Raw genomic sequence first — 16,274 nt, 5'->3', positions numbered from 1 at the left:
AAATGCAGGGACGGATTAAGGCGATGATGTGCCCTGGGCACGGATGTCTCCAAAGGCCCCCTTCACCAATTTTTTGGACAACAGTGGGCAGGCAAGCCAGGCATTTTGAGGGGACCCCCGAGGGCTGGTCATTTAAACAATCAGAAATGTTAATAATAACAGACGCAGCAACATCTCTGCATCCCCCAGTGTGGGGCCTCTCGCTCGTTACGCTCGTTATGCTTTTACCTTTTTCAAACTGGTGCAGCGCTTACTCGCGGTAGGTAGAAAATGCATGATTTGATTTGTTAAACATGAAAATAACTTATCCGTCTGGCATGGCAGCTCGCTCTAACTTTAACCTAGATAAATGCATATCCAAGTGCGTGTGCGGAGTGTGCAGCGCGCACTGCATGGCAGGCGTCGGCGCGAACACTTGCATTTTCCTATCAACAGTGGAAACAACTTGAAATAGGCCTACTCAATCTTTTCTGGTCATAGGCCTATACAGAAAAGAATAATGCATCAGTCGCAAGTAGCTACTTTTATTTTTGTAAACTCACAATAACAAGAAAACGTTGTGCTTTTGTAAAATCAAATAAAACAAACAGGGCGCGCTTTCATGGTCTCCGTGGCGTGAACTGGAGCGCGTCTCAAAAATGAACTGAAACACAGTGTATAGCCTCACATACATGATGAATATTTCTATATAAAGCTTGAAATGTCCACTTTTAAACGAAAAAATTCGAATCGAAAGCAAATACCGGCTGATTAGGCTGATATGATATGAAAGGTGCATTTCTCTCTAAAGGCGCATCCACTTTACAGCGGAGATATAGATATGATTGCAGCCGAGCCGACACTGATTTAATTTATTTATTTATTATTATTATTAAACAATAAAAATGCCTAGTTTTTTTCCAGACATATATTATCATTAGCCTGCTTTTGTCGGTGCTTTGAGGCAATATTTATGCATGCGCTTGCTTGAGCGTGGAATAGGCTATATGCCTCCACTCAGTATTTAAGCAGAAATTAATATTAACTTGAGATTAGTCGACTAATTGCTTAAAGGAATGACTACTAGTCGTCGACTAGAAAATCTTTAGTCAATGGCAATTCTAATCAATGCATTTAGGCTAGTTGACATTTATTTAGTTTTATTTAGTAGCCTAATTCTAGTATCCAGGTCTTTACGTTAAATTAGTTGAGTTAACAATTAGTTAATGAACTAAAATAATAAAACAAAGATTAAATTAAGATGCTATATAGCATTGCTTGTTCCACCACAAAAGACACTTTTTAAGGTGACAATCCGTTACACATTTGAAGATTTACTGTATCTTGAAGATTGTTGTATTGTATTATATCTTCTGTTATAAAGATGAAGATTGACATTTCGTTAAAAAAATAAGCCCATAGGCTACTATTGTAAAACATAAACAACTTAGCCTATGTTCTCCCTTGGTTGTGGTTTTAAACTCATTTTTGTTTTGGTTTTTGAGTAACCGTCTTCTGCGTGACTTTTATATTACGCAATGCTTTTCACTCGCCTCTAGATGTCCTTCTCAACAGCGCAGCAATACATTAAAATTATTTATTTGATTTATTTAGTAGTTAATACTTTGCAACTGCAAAAAAAATCACATTATTCCTCAATATTTAACACAATTTTACTGAAAATAAAAATAAAATAAAAATAATTATTTGAAAAGAATAGACAGTACATTTTACAGGGCCCCCTGCTGGCCCAGTGCCCTGGGCAAGTGCCCAGTAGGCCCGTGCGTTAATCCGTGCCTGCTCAAATGAACAGGGTCTCAAGTGTCTGAACGTGTTGCCTTTGCCTTGCAAGCCACAGTCTCTCAGGGCTGATCTCCCAATGCTCTGTTTACATAGACATAAAACAGCAGTGGAGCTAGAACAGTTCATCCTCTAAGCTTAGCTAAAATGAAAAATATTATTGTCATAAATGTTTGTTTTCCTCTTTAAAAAAATCACAGCACGTGTGTTGTAATAACTAAATGTGTGTGGTTTCTTGCTGTAAAATTACTGAGACTATATTGTCTTATTACAAGTCCTGTTCATCGTTAGTATCAATTATTCATAAGGGTTTAATTATTATTTCTTCTCTGGGTGAGTTTTACTCTCACAGAAAGAGAATGTTCAGTCCAGCTGTTCAGTTTGTTTCAGAATTTCGAATGGGTTTTTAGATGAGCAGTTTTTGATTTAGGAGTAAAGTAAGGTCTGTCCTAACCATTACTTGAAGCGACTGTCATGTTTTGTTCTACAATATAAATTACATACAGTCACACCTCAAACGTGAACTTTGAAGTTGCTACATAAGGACCAGTGTTGGGTGTAATTCATTACTAAAACTAAGTACTGTAATTTAATTACTTTTCCCTTAAAAAAGTAAGGGATTCTATAATTTAATTACAGTTACTTCTGATGTAATTGCATTAAATCCTATATAGACTATAAATAATTATATAGTGGATTAATCATCAAAATTTTACATCTAATGTTAAAATGTATGTTTTTAATGTAACATTCCCCTTTTAAATACTTTAGTCAGTTCAAGAATAATGTATGCAATTTTTTATTATTTATTTGAAAGAATTAAAAGAGCATTTTCATGTCTATCCTTGTATTGTTTAACTGGTTGAGGTTGATATGGGATTTAGAAAGTAATTGCATAGTAATAAGTAAGTAATACAATACTTTTAGAGAGAGTAATTATTACAGTGATCTAATTACACTGTTGAAGATGTAATTAGTAACTAGTAATTAATTACTTTTTAGAGTAACTTACCCAACACTGATAAGGACTACAAAAAAGGATGTACGTTTTCGTGCATTCTCAAATCATTTCTAGTCCTTATATATATATTTTTTTTAACAATTTTTTTCACAAACATACCTTAAAAGTATACACAAATATACCTCAAACATTCATTTTGAGAATCTCGTGTCTAATATTTGTTGTAGAACACATTTTTTTCAATTAAGGTTAACTCATTCTAAAACCTGATTTAAATGTGTGGTCATGCAAATTGCAGTCATCATCCAGTCATTTCGATAGGAGTCCATCCAGTCATTTCGATAGGAGTCCATACAGTCCACAATTTCCACATGCAGATTTTACGACTAAAGTTTTTCACGTGGCAAGCTGCTTGATTTGAAAGTAACTTCTTTGTGAGCTGTGCTTCATACAGTGCTACACTATTGACCAATAGACAATGTACCTTTTTTTGCCTGTGAAATTTCTTTAATGTGACCACAAATTAAGTCTCAAAAATGCAAGTAGATCAGAGTGCAATATGTAAGGAATAATTGACGACGGGCTGTTAAATCATTAAAAAAATTATTCAATGGCCGTAATCAATTATTCCGCTTATACTACGGTTACCACACATCAAAACATTGTTCAGGTGATGTATTTAAAGATATTTTTCAGGTTTTTGCCCTTAAAACACTCTTGTGTGTAGGACTTATTTCTTGCGCATCGCATCCCAAGCCTCTGTTGCTAATTCCAAAATGTAATTTTAGAGCTAGTAACAGAGGCTTCAGCCATTGATAGCAGACTGATGTAGTTATTAATGTAGTAATGGATCACCAATTGGCATGTGCCAGTGGATAGTGGTATGTGTCACTAAAACTTGTGATGTGCCAATGGATTGCGTCATGTCCATTGTCGCAGAAAAATTCGAATTAATTTGTTAATCGAAATTTTTTTTTTTTTTGTTATCCAAAACTTCAGTGTGAGTTAGATTTCAGTGCATTCTTGTGATTTTTACTATTGAGTATATGCTAGCAATTAGGCATTGTTTATCTGATGCTAATAAGAGAATAATGATGCATCAGGAATTTGTTTATTTGCATCTGCAGTTTGTCCGCTTTACTGAAATAAATGAGTCATTTATTATTTCAGTAAGACATCTCCATATGCGATGTGAGATTTTTGTCCAGTGTGACAGATTTTTGTCCTATATATTTATACAGTATCTTGTTTTGTTTCCTAGATGATTCCTGTGCATCCTAAAAAGATGCAAAAAAGTTGCAACGCTGTACAGTATCGATTCTTGCGCAAAAAGGTTTGTGGAATCTCTTACAGTAACACGGCGTTCAGGTAAATAATGCTGCAAAGTTGCTGTGAGCTCACATGCGGTTAAGTTTTGTTTGCCATAAATTTGCTGCACATTAATTGCAAGTTTGCCACAAATAATTGGACAAATATAACTAGTGAAATTTAAAGACAACAATTAAAATGTCATTACATTCTGAAGTGCTCCACTGTGGGAAATGTGTAGATATTTAAAATGTAACTTTTTTGAAACTGTATTTTACATGATTTTTTATTTAAATATTGTATATTTTTGTCTCTAATTAAAGGGGTGGTTGATTATGATTTCACTTTTCTAACTTGATTTAGCGTGTAATGTTGCTGTTTTAACATCTGCAAAGTTACAACGCTCAAAGTTCAAAGCAAAGGGAGATATTTTCTTTTACAGAAATCGTTTTTTTAAGGACTACAACAAACGGCTGGTATAGGGACTAGAAGCTTCCTCCCGGGTTAGTGACATCACAAACCCTAAAATTTACATAAACCCCGCCCCGGGAACACGCAAACAGTGTTGAGAAGAGGAAGAGTTGTTGTAGTAGAGCACATTTGGGAGTCTGCTCATGCTGTCGCATCCGTCTTTTCACATTTATTGCAATAGCATGTCACTCTGTAGGCATCTTACAACAGTTCTCACACTAGCGATTTAAAGATTATCATGAAAGAATATGCTAATCATTGACTTGAAGATAGTTAACTCCACATCAGCTGCATAAACTCATCAACTAACCATTCAGAAATGTCCTGTTGCATTCTACATGTTGTCACTTTTTGATCCTCTCCATCATAGTCCGACTTCGGTTTGAACATAAAAGGCAGAACAGTTTCTGACATTTTAGTGTGTGTCTGCAAGCTACCTGCTAACACACAAGCTCTTGAAGAGCCGCCCTCTGTTCCGGAAGCAGCAGCTCATTTGCATTTAAAGGGACAGACACAAAACGACACGTTTTTGCTCACCCTCAAAAGGGACAATTTTAACATGCTATAAAAAATTATCTGTGGTGTATTTTGAGCTAAAACTTCACATACACAGTCAGGGGGCATCAGAGACTTATTTTACATCTTGTAAAAAGGGGCATTATACCACCCGTTTAAAATGTAATTTATTTAGCTTTTTTTAATTTAATCTTTTTTGTAATTTACTTTTTTCTCTTCTTTTTTATACCTCTCTCGTCTCAGTGCGTGCACTCAATCGCTCTGACGCGCGAGACACTTTGATAGCACTTAACTTAGCCCAGTTCATTCATTAGGATCCAAGCAGAGAAGCGACCAAACACCTCCACGTTTTTCCTATTTAAATACAGTTACACGAGTAGTGTAACTCGACCAAGAATGGTGACACAAAATAAAACGTTGCGCTTTTCTAAGCGTGGAAAGTGGATGACTATAATGTATGGCGGAATACCACAGCAAGTGCTTGAGAGCACTTTGACTCGGCGCAGTAATATCATCGCTCGTGAAAAGTCATCTCCCCCTCTCCCTCTCCGGAGTGATGATATTACTGCGCCGAGTCCATAGATATATATGCGCCGAGTCGAAGTGCTCCCAAGCACTTGCTGTGGTATTCCGCCATACATTATAGTTATCCACTTTACACGCTTAGAAAAGCGCAACGTTTTATTTTGTGTCACCATTCTTGGTCGAGTTACACTACTCGTGTAACTGTATTTAAATAGGGAAAACGAGGAGGTGTTTGGTCGCTTCTCTGCTTGGATCCTAATGAATAAACTGGGCTAAGTTAAGTGCTATCAAAGTGTCTCGCGCGCCAGAGCGATTGAGTGCACGCACTGAGACGAGAGAGGTATGTATCAACTCGTCTTAGTTAAGGGAATAACATAGTTTAATATGAAAAAAACGGTGGAGTATCCCTTTAATCCTCGTTTTTAACTTTGGAATCTCTGTAGACACCTGGCGTCTTCCAAAGTCTCATAGCTTTTTAATCATTTTCTGTGTGTTCCAGGTATCCAGCAAAATGACAAAACCGCTGATATTTTCTCGTAGTCCCTTTGTGCCTTGGCAGACTTTGCAACCTCAAACAAACAATAATCAGGGTCTCATGAGAGGGATTTTAACGGATTGGACACAGAGATCAACCCAGGCCTAACTGGAAGAGATTGAATGAGAAAAAGCGAGTGTGTTTCCTTGCAACACACCCCATGGATCCCAAGAACCTGACGTGACCCGTACCGCATCTCATTTGTGTGAACGTATGCGCCTTTGAGCCTGTGGACAGACGCGGTGGGAACGGGAGGGCACTAGGACCTGGTGATGCGAGGAGGGTTGCCTGCCTGCCTGCATCCCTGTCTCCTCTCCATTCTGTTCTGCAGTTGCCCTGTGCGTGTGTGTGGGAGAGCACATGTTTATGTGTGTTTGTGTGGATGTGTGTGTGTCAGAAGAGGGGCAAGAGTGGGTTTCGCACGGCGCCGCCTAAAGAGACGGCGCTTTTTGTTATCTTTCTGTCTTCTCAGAAGCGTGAACATCAGCCTGACCACCTGGATCAGCCGCCTGCCTGAAGCATCGCTGACGGGGGAGGGGGCGATCTCTCTCTCTCTCTCTCTCTCTCTCTCTCTCTCTCTCTCTCTCTCTCTCTCTCTCTCTCTCTCTCTCTCTCTCTCTCTCTCTATCTCTATCTCTATCTCTCTCTCTCTCTCTGTTTGTGTGAATGTGTGTGTGTGTGTACATGCGTGTGGGTGGGTGAAAGGGTGAGGGGCGGAGAGATGAAAGGGCCAGGTGAGGAGGGGTGTTGGGTACCTCTCTCTCTAGCTTTCTCGCTCTCTCTCTCCCCTCTTTTTATCTCTCTCTCACTGTCGTGCGACACTAACCCTGGAAGCTGAAGAGGAGATCCTTGCTGCTGGACCTCTCCACTACAGGTACGTTCTCCTCATCTACATCATGTGGAGCCACGGTTCCTTTTGCTCTGCACCTCCACACCAACGCCTGTGTAAACTTGTGCATCGTGGATGAAATGCATATGTTTTAGTATTTCCAGACGGACAAGTTGGAAATGTTTTTTAAGATCTCAGTCTTGCAGTTAGACTTTTCTCAGGTCTTGCTTTGTAGGCTTTAGGCTCCATCACCAGGCTTGTATTCATGTTTGCTTCCTTTCGTAGGAATCTAAACCAGCGGTGGCCTTGAATGATGGTATTGACATACATGACATATGTGTAATGTAGCACTGAATCGGCTCACCTCGGGGGATTATGGGAACTGTTTGGTAGCAGACAATAAACTCTGCACTCATGGGTGTGATAGTGGATTATTTAGGTGAAGACAGCAAACATCATGTTTATAAGTTGTAAAGTGCCAGCAATGGTCACCCTGAGGGGGAAAGAAGAAGAAGGGAGGGGGAAAACACAAGGTTTCTGAACAACAGAGCTAGTTTTCATCGCAGTAAGTACTAAGTCATGTGCATATTACGGGGTCATATGTTTCTCAGTTGGCAGTCGCTGAGATTGTTAGTTGCTCGCTGATTCTTGTCTCACAAAGTGCAGGAGGGTTCACAGAAAGTCGACCATTTTAAAATGCATTTGCGGTTCCTACAGCTTCATCTCGGCCCTGCAGATCATGCATTTAAGTACATGAACGCTAATCTCAATCCTTTCCTATAGAAAGCGCAGGTGCTTTAGGGCTTCATGACCCACACTGTCCTTTTTAAAATCCTTTACACAACCACAACCCTACAAATGTATGAAATACACTAAACACTGAACTGTGTGTTTATGTTTCTCAACATGTGCATGGGCATTAGCATCACTGACTGATGATAGCATAGAAAAGTAATTTTCATGTTGATTATTTACAGTACGCCATGACATGGGTAATGCATATTTAGGTTTTCTAGATAACAGATCTTGACACAGCGGTTGATTATTTCTCTGTACTACTTATTATGGAGCTATAGTGACCGTATAATAAAGGCAAAGCTTGTCAGATAATCTAAAAATATGGTAGTGACATCTAAATTAACTACTTTTATGATTCAAATATGACTAGCTATACCAATGAAAGTGACTTTTTTAAGGGCCACATGTAAAAATGGCTCTTTAAAGGTGAAGTGTGCACCACTACCGCTAACAAAATGGCAAAAGGAATTTATGTTCATGTTAAAAGTGGAGTTTATTTTAGTGTTTTTATTTTACTTTTGTTCAGCAAGGACGCATTAAATTGATCAAAAGGGACAGTAAAGACATGTATGATGTTACAAAATATTTCTATTTGAAATAAAGTTTGCCATCACAGGAATACAGTAAATTAAGTTTTAAAATATATTAAAATAGAAACAAAATATTTTAAATTGTAATGGTATTTCAAAATAGCATTGTTTTTACTGTGTTTTGGATCAAACAATTGCAGCCTTGGTGAGTATACAAGACTTCTTTCAAAAACATTAAAAAATCTTACCGATCCCATACATTTGAATAGTAGTGTAAACATGTTAATGTGACTACAATTATAGTCTGAGCATTGTGCACTTGCTCAGAAGACAGAAATTATGTTTCATGTGTGTTAATCGCTTTGTGTCATGATCAGTATTCTTGGTCAGACAAAGGAAGGCAATAGCTCAACTACTCAAAAATCTGGTGTTCATAAATGTAGTCCATGTTGTGAAAGAGAGACTCATAAATGTTTACATTTTTCAGTGAATCCGGTCTACCAATGGATTATTTGTTTCTGCACATTTAACTGTTAAAGAAGTGTTTTATCAACAAATTACACACTTTATGGTAAAATCGTCCCATATTTTAAAAGTTGTGGATTGCCTAGCACAAAAGAAATCCTGCCCTATAGTATACTAATGATTCTGGCCTAGTTATGTAAACATCACAGGTTTAATCCCAGGAAGTTATCTGGAAAGTTACTGAATTCACCTATCACTATTGTGTCCCTTCATCTCAGGTATATATATATTTTTATGGCATTTGGTGTGGGTGTTTTTTAGTTATTAGTCTGTGGATGACAGTCTGTGGATTAGTGTTGTTTTCACTTAAAGAGTTCATCCAAAAATGAAAGATTTGGCGTTATTTACACACCCTCATGTTGTTCAAACCCTGTATGACTTTTTCTTCTTTGGAACTCAAAGAAGGCATTTTGAAAAATCTCTTAGTATATTTTTTTTAATCTATACTATGAAAGTCAATAGTATAGACAAAAACAGTTGAAACATTCTTCAAGATATTTTCTTTTGTGTTCAACAGAAGAAAGAAAGTCATACAGGTTTGGAACACCAAGGTTTGGTGAGTGAATGATGACAATTTTAATTTCGGGTGAACTATCTTTTTAACTCTAAACACTCTGCTGTTTTGAGTATTAGTATTTTTCTTGGTAGCTTCTTAACTCTAAAGCTCCAAAAAAATTAAAGAAGAAGAGGAGAAGGCTAAAAAGTTATCTCTATAATCATCACAATCAAGCTCATCATAGTCATGTGAATAATCATGCAACTGTAGCTCTAACTGCTTTTTGTCTGGCCAAACCACAGTTGCAATACCTTCCAGGTACAGAATAGCCCCTTCCCTTCACTATACAATCAGTTAACCATGAGATCATTGTGGTCACAAGCCTTGGGCAGAAAACAAAGTCTCTATGCTTACAGAGATGTCCTAAAACAACAGTTTATTACTGAATTAGATATTCTTTTGAGCTCTTGTCATAACACTGACCACATTGTGTCACAAGGGAGAATCTGTGACCTCAGGAAAAAACTGGATGGATTGATGCTGTGGAAAAACAAAGCAGGTCCAGTGTTTTTACAGTAAAATATATCGTAAAGTTGAGAAATGATGCATGTGAGGTATAGTGTGCAAGGTGAGGTTATGACCATAAACACAGAACACATGATTGCAAACAGTTTAAATAAATTGAAAGGGTGTGATTTATGCATGTATGTTTGTGTGAATCAGACATTAAGTACATTTAGTGTTGGGTATAAACAAAAATGTCATTACTGAATTGATTCTGATTCACAAGCTCTTGCTTCAGTTTTGAATTCGATTCAGTTTGATTTGATTCTGATTCATTTGTCCATATTTCAGTTATAATATCCATTTTGCTTACATATGAATGTATGATAAAACAATAACTTGCAAAGGTAACTTATTTTTAATTTTTAGTTACTGCTCTGATGGATTTATCAGACTAATTAAAACAGTAACCCCAATTTGTTATTCTTTTTAAATGATTCATTAAAAGGACCGGCTCTTTAAGAGTCATTTGTTTGTAAATAGAACTAGTTGTGCTGTATGTTTTTTAAATCACTAAATCAAAAGAGTTCATATGTGTCATTGTTTGTGAATTGGATTGTGTTCTCTTTTTGCAGCTCAATAGAAAGACACATTTTCTTGCCATTATTTCACTGTACACATCCTTTTTATCTTACCACATTCAATTCTAACCTCAAACTCGGCTTAAATGCGATTTGTTATGTTGTAGTGACAATATTAGGATTTGAAGAATGCATATCAAGTTGGCTTATTCCTCAAAAGTTGCTTGCTAATTTTATTCTCTCTTTCCACAGTTCCATCATGCCTCATTTAGATTTGTTGGATATTAAGCGCGATGGAGCGCCAGGGACTTAAGAGGTGAATATTTGAAGATGAAACTGGACGTTGCGACACTAATCTGCCCCAACTCCAGAGTCTGACCTCTACCAGCATGCCGTAACGCAGACAGAACCTCATTATTGAACGGTACTGCTGGATCCCACTCTTCAGCAGGGGAGGATGGGTGATAGTCCCATGAAAATCACCTCCGCCCACAATCCTTATTCCATCCTCTCATGGAGCATACAACCACCTACAACGCACTGTGGAACATCACCCACGCCACCTCTTGGCGTCCGAACGCAACCCAGCCTAACGTCTCAGGACTGAGTGTGCCCAGAGATGGACACGTCCTCCAGACGCTCGCCCTGTGCACCATGCTCCTGATGGACATACTGGCTATAGTGGGCAACTTAGCCATCATCACCGTCATTGCCAGGACGCCGCGACTACGCAAATTTGTGTTTGTCTTCCATCTCTGCCTGGTGGATCTCATCGCGGCCCTGGTGTTAATGCCTCTGGGTATGCTGTCAGGTCAGGGCTTTTTCAACAAGGCTCTGTGTCAGGGTTACCTGTGTCTGAGCGTGGGACTGATCAGTGCTGCTATCCTCACTATCTCAGCCATCAACGTCGAGAGATACTATTACGTCGTTCATCCCATGCGCTATGAGGTGAAAATGACCATGGGCCTGGTGGTTTCGGTATTGATTGGAATATGGATTAAAGCCATCCTCATGTCCGCATTCCCTTTACTCGGCTGGGCGCTTGAAAGAGAGGAGACGGGACCGGCACTGGGGAAAGTTATGGGGAAAATTGCTGAACCAAAGAGCTGTTCGCTCCACTGGATGGATGGAGGGCCCCAACGACTGGTGTTCATGGTCCTTTTTACGCTCATGTACTTCCTGTGTCCAGTGCTTATCATCTTTGTGGTGTACTGCAACATGTTTAAGGTGGCCAGGGTGGCCGCCATGCAGCAAGGCCCAGTCCCCACGTGGATGGAGACTCCTCGGCCACGCTCTGAATCTCTGAGCAGCCGCTCAAGCATGGCGGCCAGCCTCAGTGGTGCTCGAACCACCCCTCAGAGGACTTTCAGTGGGGGCAAGGCTGCGGTGGTCCTAGTCGCTGTAGGAGGTCAGTTTCTTGGGTGCTGGCTGCCTTATTTCTCCTTCCTCCTGTACTGTGCCGTCATGCCGTCCTCTCTCGAATCCCTCGCACGCATGGCCCAACTAGAGGACGTGTTCACCTGGATTGGGTACTTCTGCTTCACCTCCAACCCTTTTTTCTACGGCTGTCTGAATCGACAGATCAGGGAAGAGCTGGCTAGAAACCTGGCCTACGTTTTCAAGTGGGGGCGTCCCGGTGAGGAAGAACAGCTGCCCAGTCGAGAGGCTTCTATCGAGGAGAACTTTCTCCAGTTTCTTCAGGGCACAGGTTGCAATATGCGGCCAAGGAATTCCCAAAGCATCTCCATCCCTCAACAGGAAGAGGACAATCCTCTCTCAACCGAGCTCCACAGGCCGTCTGTCGACTTCCACATTCCTGGCCAGATCATGGAGGAGACCTCGGAATTCATAGAGCAGCAACACATGAATGATCTTAATATATCAGACAATTGTATCAAGACTAAAGCAGAACTGCAAGGTTGACATTTTCAGATGTAAAATCTTTATTTAATGTATCATATATTGTTGCTATGGTTTACCATTGGATCTTTTTATACTCTGTCCAAGAATTTGTACATAGCTTGTTTTAAATTTTTGGTTGGTAGATTTCTGTCATCTTTTCAGGAGAGATGTTGGACTGATAAAATGACCTCATTCCAGCACATTACCGCTAGACAGAAACTTATTTACATAGATTCAGCAACATTTGTCCAAACAATCTAACATGGAAGCAACATTGTGATGTGGAATCTGTATTCAAAAAGTGGTATGAACCGCAAGTGGTTGATGTTACAAATTTTGAAGGCTCCTAATGTTAATTCAGACAACAAATAAGTTTAAAATTGGATAATAATTCAGAATTGTAACAACACAATTTGGAGCATGCACTAATATTGAACCAAGGTTTGTTTGTGTGGTGGGTAGATTTTAATTCTTTAGTTGCGATACATTTATGGCCGTCCGCAATGTCATATTTAAAAAAAAATGTTTCTTTCTTCAAAAATGAATTTTAAAAAAAAACATTGAAAAAGTTTGGGGATATACGATTTAAAAAAAATGTTTTTGAAAGAAATCTCATACTCACCAAAGCTCATTTATTTGATTTTTTAATTAGATTTAAAAAAAAAAAAAAAAAAAAAAAAAAAAAGTAATATTGTGAAATAATATTACAATTACAATTAAATTTTTGATTTGGTACTCAAGAAACATTTCTTATAAATATCAATGTTGAAAACAGTTGTGCTCCCTTATATTTTTGTGGAAACCATGATATGGTTTTTGGGACTCCTTGTTGAATAGAAAGTTCAAAATAACCATTTATTTGATGCTTTTGTAACATTAATGTCTTTACTGTCACTTTTTATCAATTTAATGTGTCCTTGCTGAATAAAAGTATTAATTTCTTTCAAAAAAAAATTACTGACCCCAAAATTTGTAACAGTACTGTATATTCCGACAAATCGAAAAAAGATGTTGAAAGTGTTCACAATCTAAGAGAACACATATACAAGTCTATTCTAGTCATTTAAACAATAAAGGGCACACAAATGAACAACTCTTACAGATTGTGATAAATTCACAAATTGGAAATGTTCTGAGAGTTCGTCAAGATGCACATTCATACGCCAAGACTCGCTAATCAGGCGTAGAGATACAATCTCGGGTTGAAAAAAAAAAGTGTTTACAGAGAGTAAAAACTTCCTCGGTTTATTCAGTCACATTTTCCACACCTTGTGACATGAAGATGGCGGCTTCCACCCTGGGGCCTTGGGCTTGGTGAGGCACCTGATCCACAAAATGGCGGGGGCCAATCAGATAGTCTATAACAAAAGGTTAACAATCGGGTCAGCTGCAAACATGTGCCACTACAGATGTCCTTTGAGATTTTGTACTTACTCCACCCACTCCCATAAGATAGAAATATTGCTTTTATTTTTATTTTTTTAGATGTGGTGAAGATTGTAATACACCTGAGGTATTTCACTCACTAGCAGGTTTCACGTCAGATGAGTTCTCCAATATTGAAGATAATGGCACTTCATATCTCTCTCCTCACTGCATTGACCCTAAGAAAGTCCAGGCAGAGACTCAATGATCTCAGCTGGCTCAAAAACAGAATGGTTGCATATGCTAAATATCTTAAAGAGAGTTTGAGAGAAGATATAGTGTAAGATACATATACCTTCTTTGTTTTATTTCATCAAAATTTTAATGTAGCTATCCATAATGTTTTAATCTTGATATATCATTAAAAATGTTTTTTGGACATGGTACAGAAAATGTTTTGGACATGTAGCATGTTATTTGAAGTACGTTGCATGTACAGTCGCTGTACAGTACCATGGTACCACCACACAACTTTTTAATTAAGGAATTAAAAAGTTTGAAAGCCTTTTTTGTATCATCAAGTTTGTAACATGAAGTCGGTCTGAGATACATTTCAAATTCTGCCACAGAATGAAATTCTCAACATTATTAAAAGAAGCTGTTTTGTTTCCTTGTCGTTCTTGTGATGCAGACAAGACTCGTCTCACTGTCAAAGGCCTTCTGTTTATGGGTAAACTCTTGTGTCAGTGCAGTGCTGTGTTTTGCCATAAGCAGAAAGAGCTTGTTGTGGCCTCAGCATACAACAGCAAAGTTTAAGTCCATATAACCAACTTCGGTGTTGCTATTTTGGTGGTAGCTGTTTTAAGAGATTGCGGTGCATGGCAGTAAAGACACAAGGTCTCAGATTTTCCCTTGTAATGACATTAGCGCTGGCTGTTGTTTTGATGAAATAGAGAGGAGAGAAAAGTACACTGGGTTAAAAAAGTAACAAAGCAAAAAATATGTAATTAAAAGAAAAAAATTAATGAGACATAATCTTAATTACTCACTTAATAATGTTGGGTTAAAAATAACCCAACGAGTAACCCAACTATAGGGTGGTATAGCACCTTCCCAACTGTGGGTTATTTTAACCCAAAACATTTGGTAAAAACCCAGTTGGGTTAAAAGTAACCGAACAGTTAAGTTAACTATTTATTTTTGACATTATGTTAATTAATAAAATACACTGTTTTTCGAAATACAGATTATTTATTTGTATAAAACAATATTGGGGAGTCATAGCATTTAATGTAAATATACATAATTGTGTACATAAATTCAAAATACACACATACAACATACGTATTTAACCCAACAGCCGGGTTATTACTAGAAATTACCCAACATAGTGACCCAATATGTGTAACCCAATGCAATGGTTGGGTTAAAAAAATAGCCCAACATTTTTTACTGTGTATTCATGCAGTCCCCTTTAAATATTTGGGGTCAGTATTTTGTAAATACATTTATTTAGCAAGGATGAGAAATTATCGATTTACTTACTTAAATTTAGTGGAATCCTGCAAAAACAATTATCATGGTTTCCACAAAAATACTAAGCAGCACAACTGTTTTCAACATTGATAAGAAATGCTTCTTGAGCAGCAAATCATCATATTAGAATGATTTCTGAAAGACACTGAAGACTGGAGTAATGATGCTGAAAATTCAGTTTTACCATCATAGGAATACATTTTAAAATATATTATAATAGAAAACAGTTATTTTAAGTTGTAACAATATTTCACAATATTTTTGCTTTATTGTATTCTAAATCAAATAAATGCAGCTTCACTGAGCAAAAGAGACTTCTCCCAAAAACATGAACAAATCTTACAGACTTCAGTGTGACAATATTAGCTATTTCAAATATTTTTTGTTAGAATTGTATCATTGACATTAATATATACTGTTTGATTTACCTCCTAGACTTCTGGATGAAAGAGAAAGATACCATCACAATCACATGTTAATGCTGTTTCACTATTAATAACTGCCTTGGAGGACATCGCGAAATAACTCAGTAAACTCATCTTGACAGAAAAGGACTGAAGATAACACATCATTCATTATTTAGGAGGGCAAATGCCATTATCAAGAAATACAGTGCTGAGAGTCCACCAGACGATGAAAACATTCACTATTTCACATTGTTGCTTTCCCTCTCTCTCTCTCTCTCTATCTCTCTCTCTCTCTCTCTCTCTCTCTCTCTCTCTCTCTCTCTCTCTCTCTCTCTCTCTCTTGGGTACAAATTTGTCCCCAAAATACACACACACACACACAAATATAGAGATATTCACATTTAGTAACATGCACACACAAACACTCATGTGCAAACACTCTGCAGACACACATGTGCACAAACTCGCATCAGTGCGACTCACATCAATGTACTTTGATGTTTGGTAAGTAAGAGGGAGACCCCTAGTGGTGAAGTTCAAACAACCTGACCTCTTAGCTCTGCTGAGAGATGAAGGTGCTGAGAGCTTTGTGAAGTCATTTGCAGCACTGGGGGAGTTGCTTCTCAATGCTGATTAGAGATCAGTTTGTGTGTTCCCTCATATATCGCTCCACCCAGAGAGTTTCCAAAAGTTCGTTTGGACTGTA

General features: G+C 38.0%; 1 protein-coding gene across 1 annotated transcript; it reads left to right on the top strand.

Annotated features, from left to right (window-relative positions):
* Positions 1 to 10,777: 10,777 nt before the first annotated feature.
* On the top strand, positions 10,778 to 12,633 carry gpr61 (G protein-coupled receptor 61). The gene has a single exon (XM_056260966.1). It carries the CDS (start codon positions 10,872 to 10,874, stop codon positions 12,279 to 12,281), a length of 1,410 nt encoding a protein of 469 aa, XP_056116941.1. The 5' UTR covers positions 10,778 to 10,871; the 3' UTR covers positions 12,282 to 12,633.
* The last annotated feature ends 3,641 nt before the right edge of the window (positions 12,634 to 16,274 follow it).

The sequence above is a fragment of the Rhinichthys klamathensis genome, unplaced genomic scaffold, assembly GCF_029890125.1.
Source record: "Rhinichthys klamathensis goyatoka isolate OS25496 unplaced genomic scaffold, OSU_Roscu_1.1 h1tg000180l_1, whole genome shotgun sequence".
Classification (NCBI taxonomy): Eukaryota; Metazoa; Chordata; class Actinopteri; order Cypriniformes; family Leuciscidae; genus Rhinichthys; species Rhinichthys klamathensis.
Note: the sequence above shows the minus strand (reverse complement) of the source record. Positions and strands in the feature narration are given on the sequence as shown.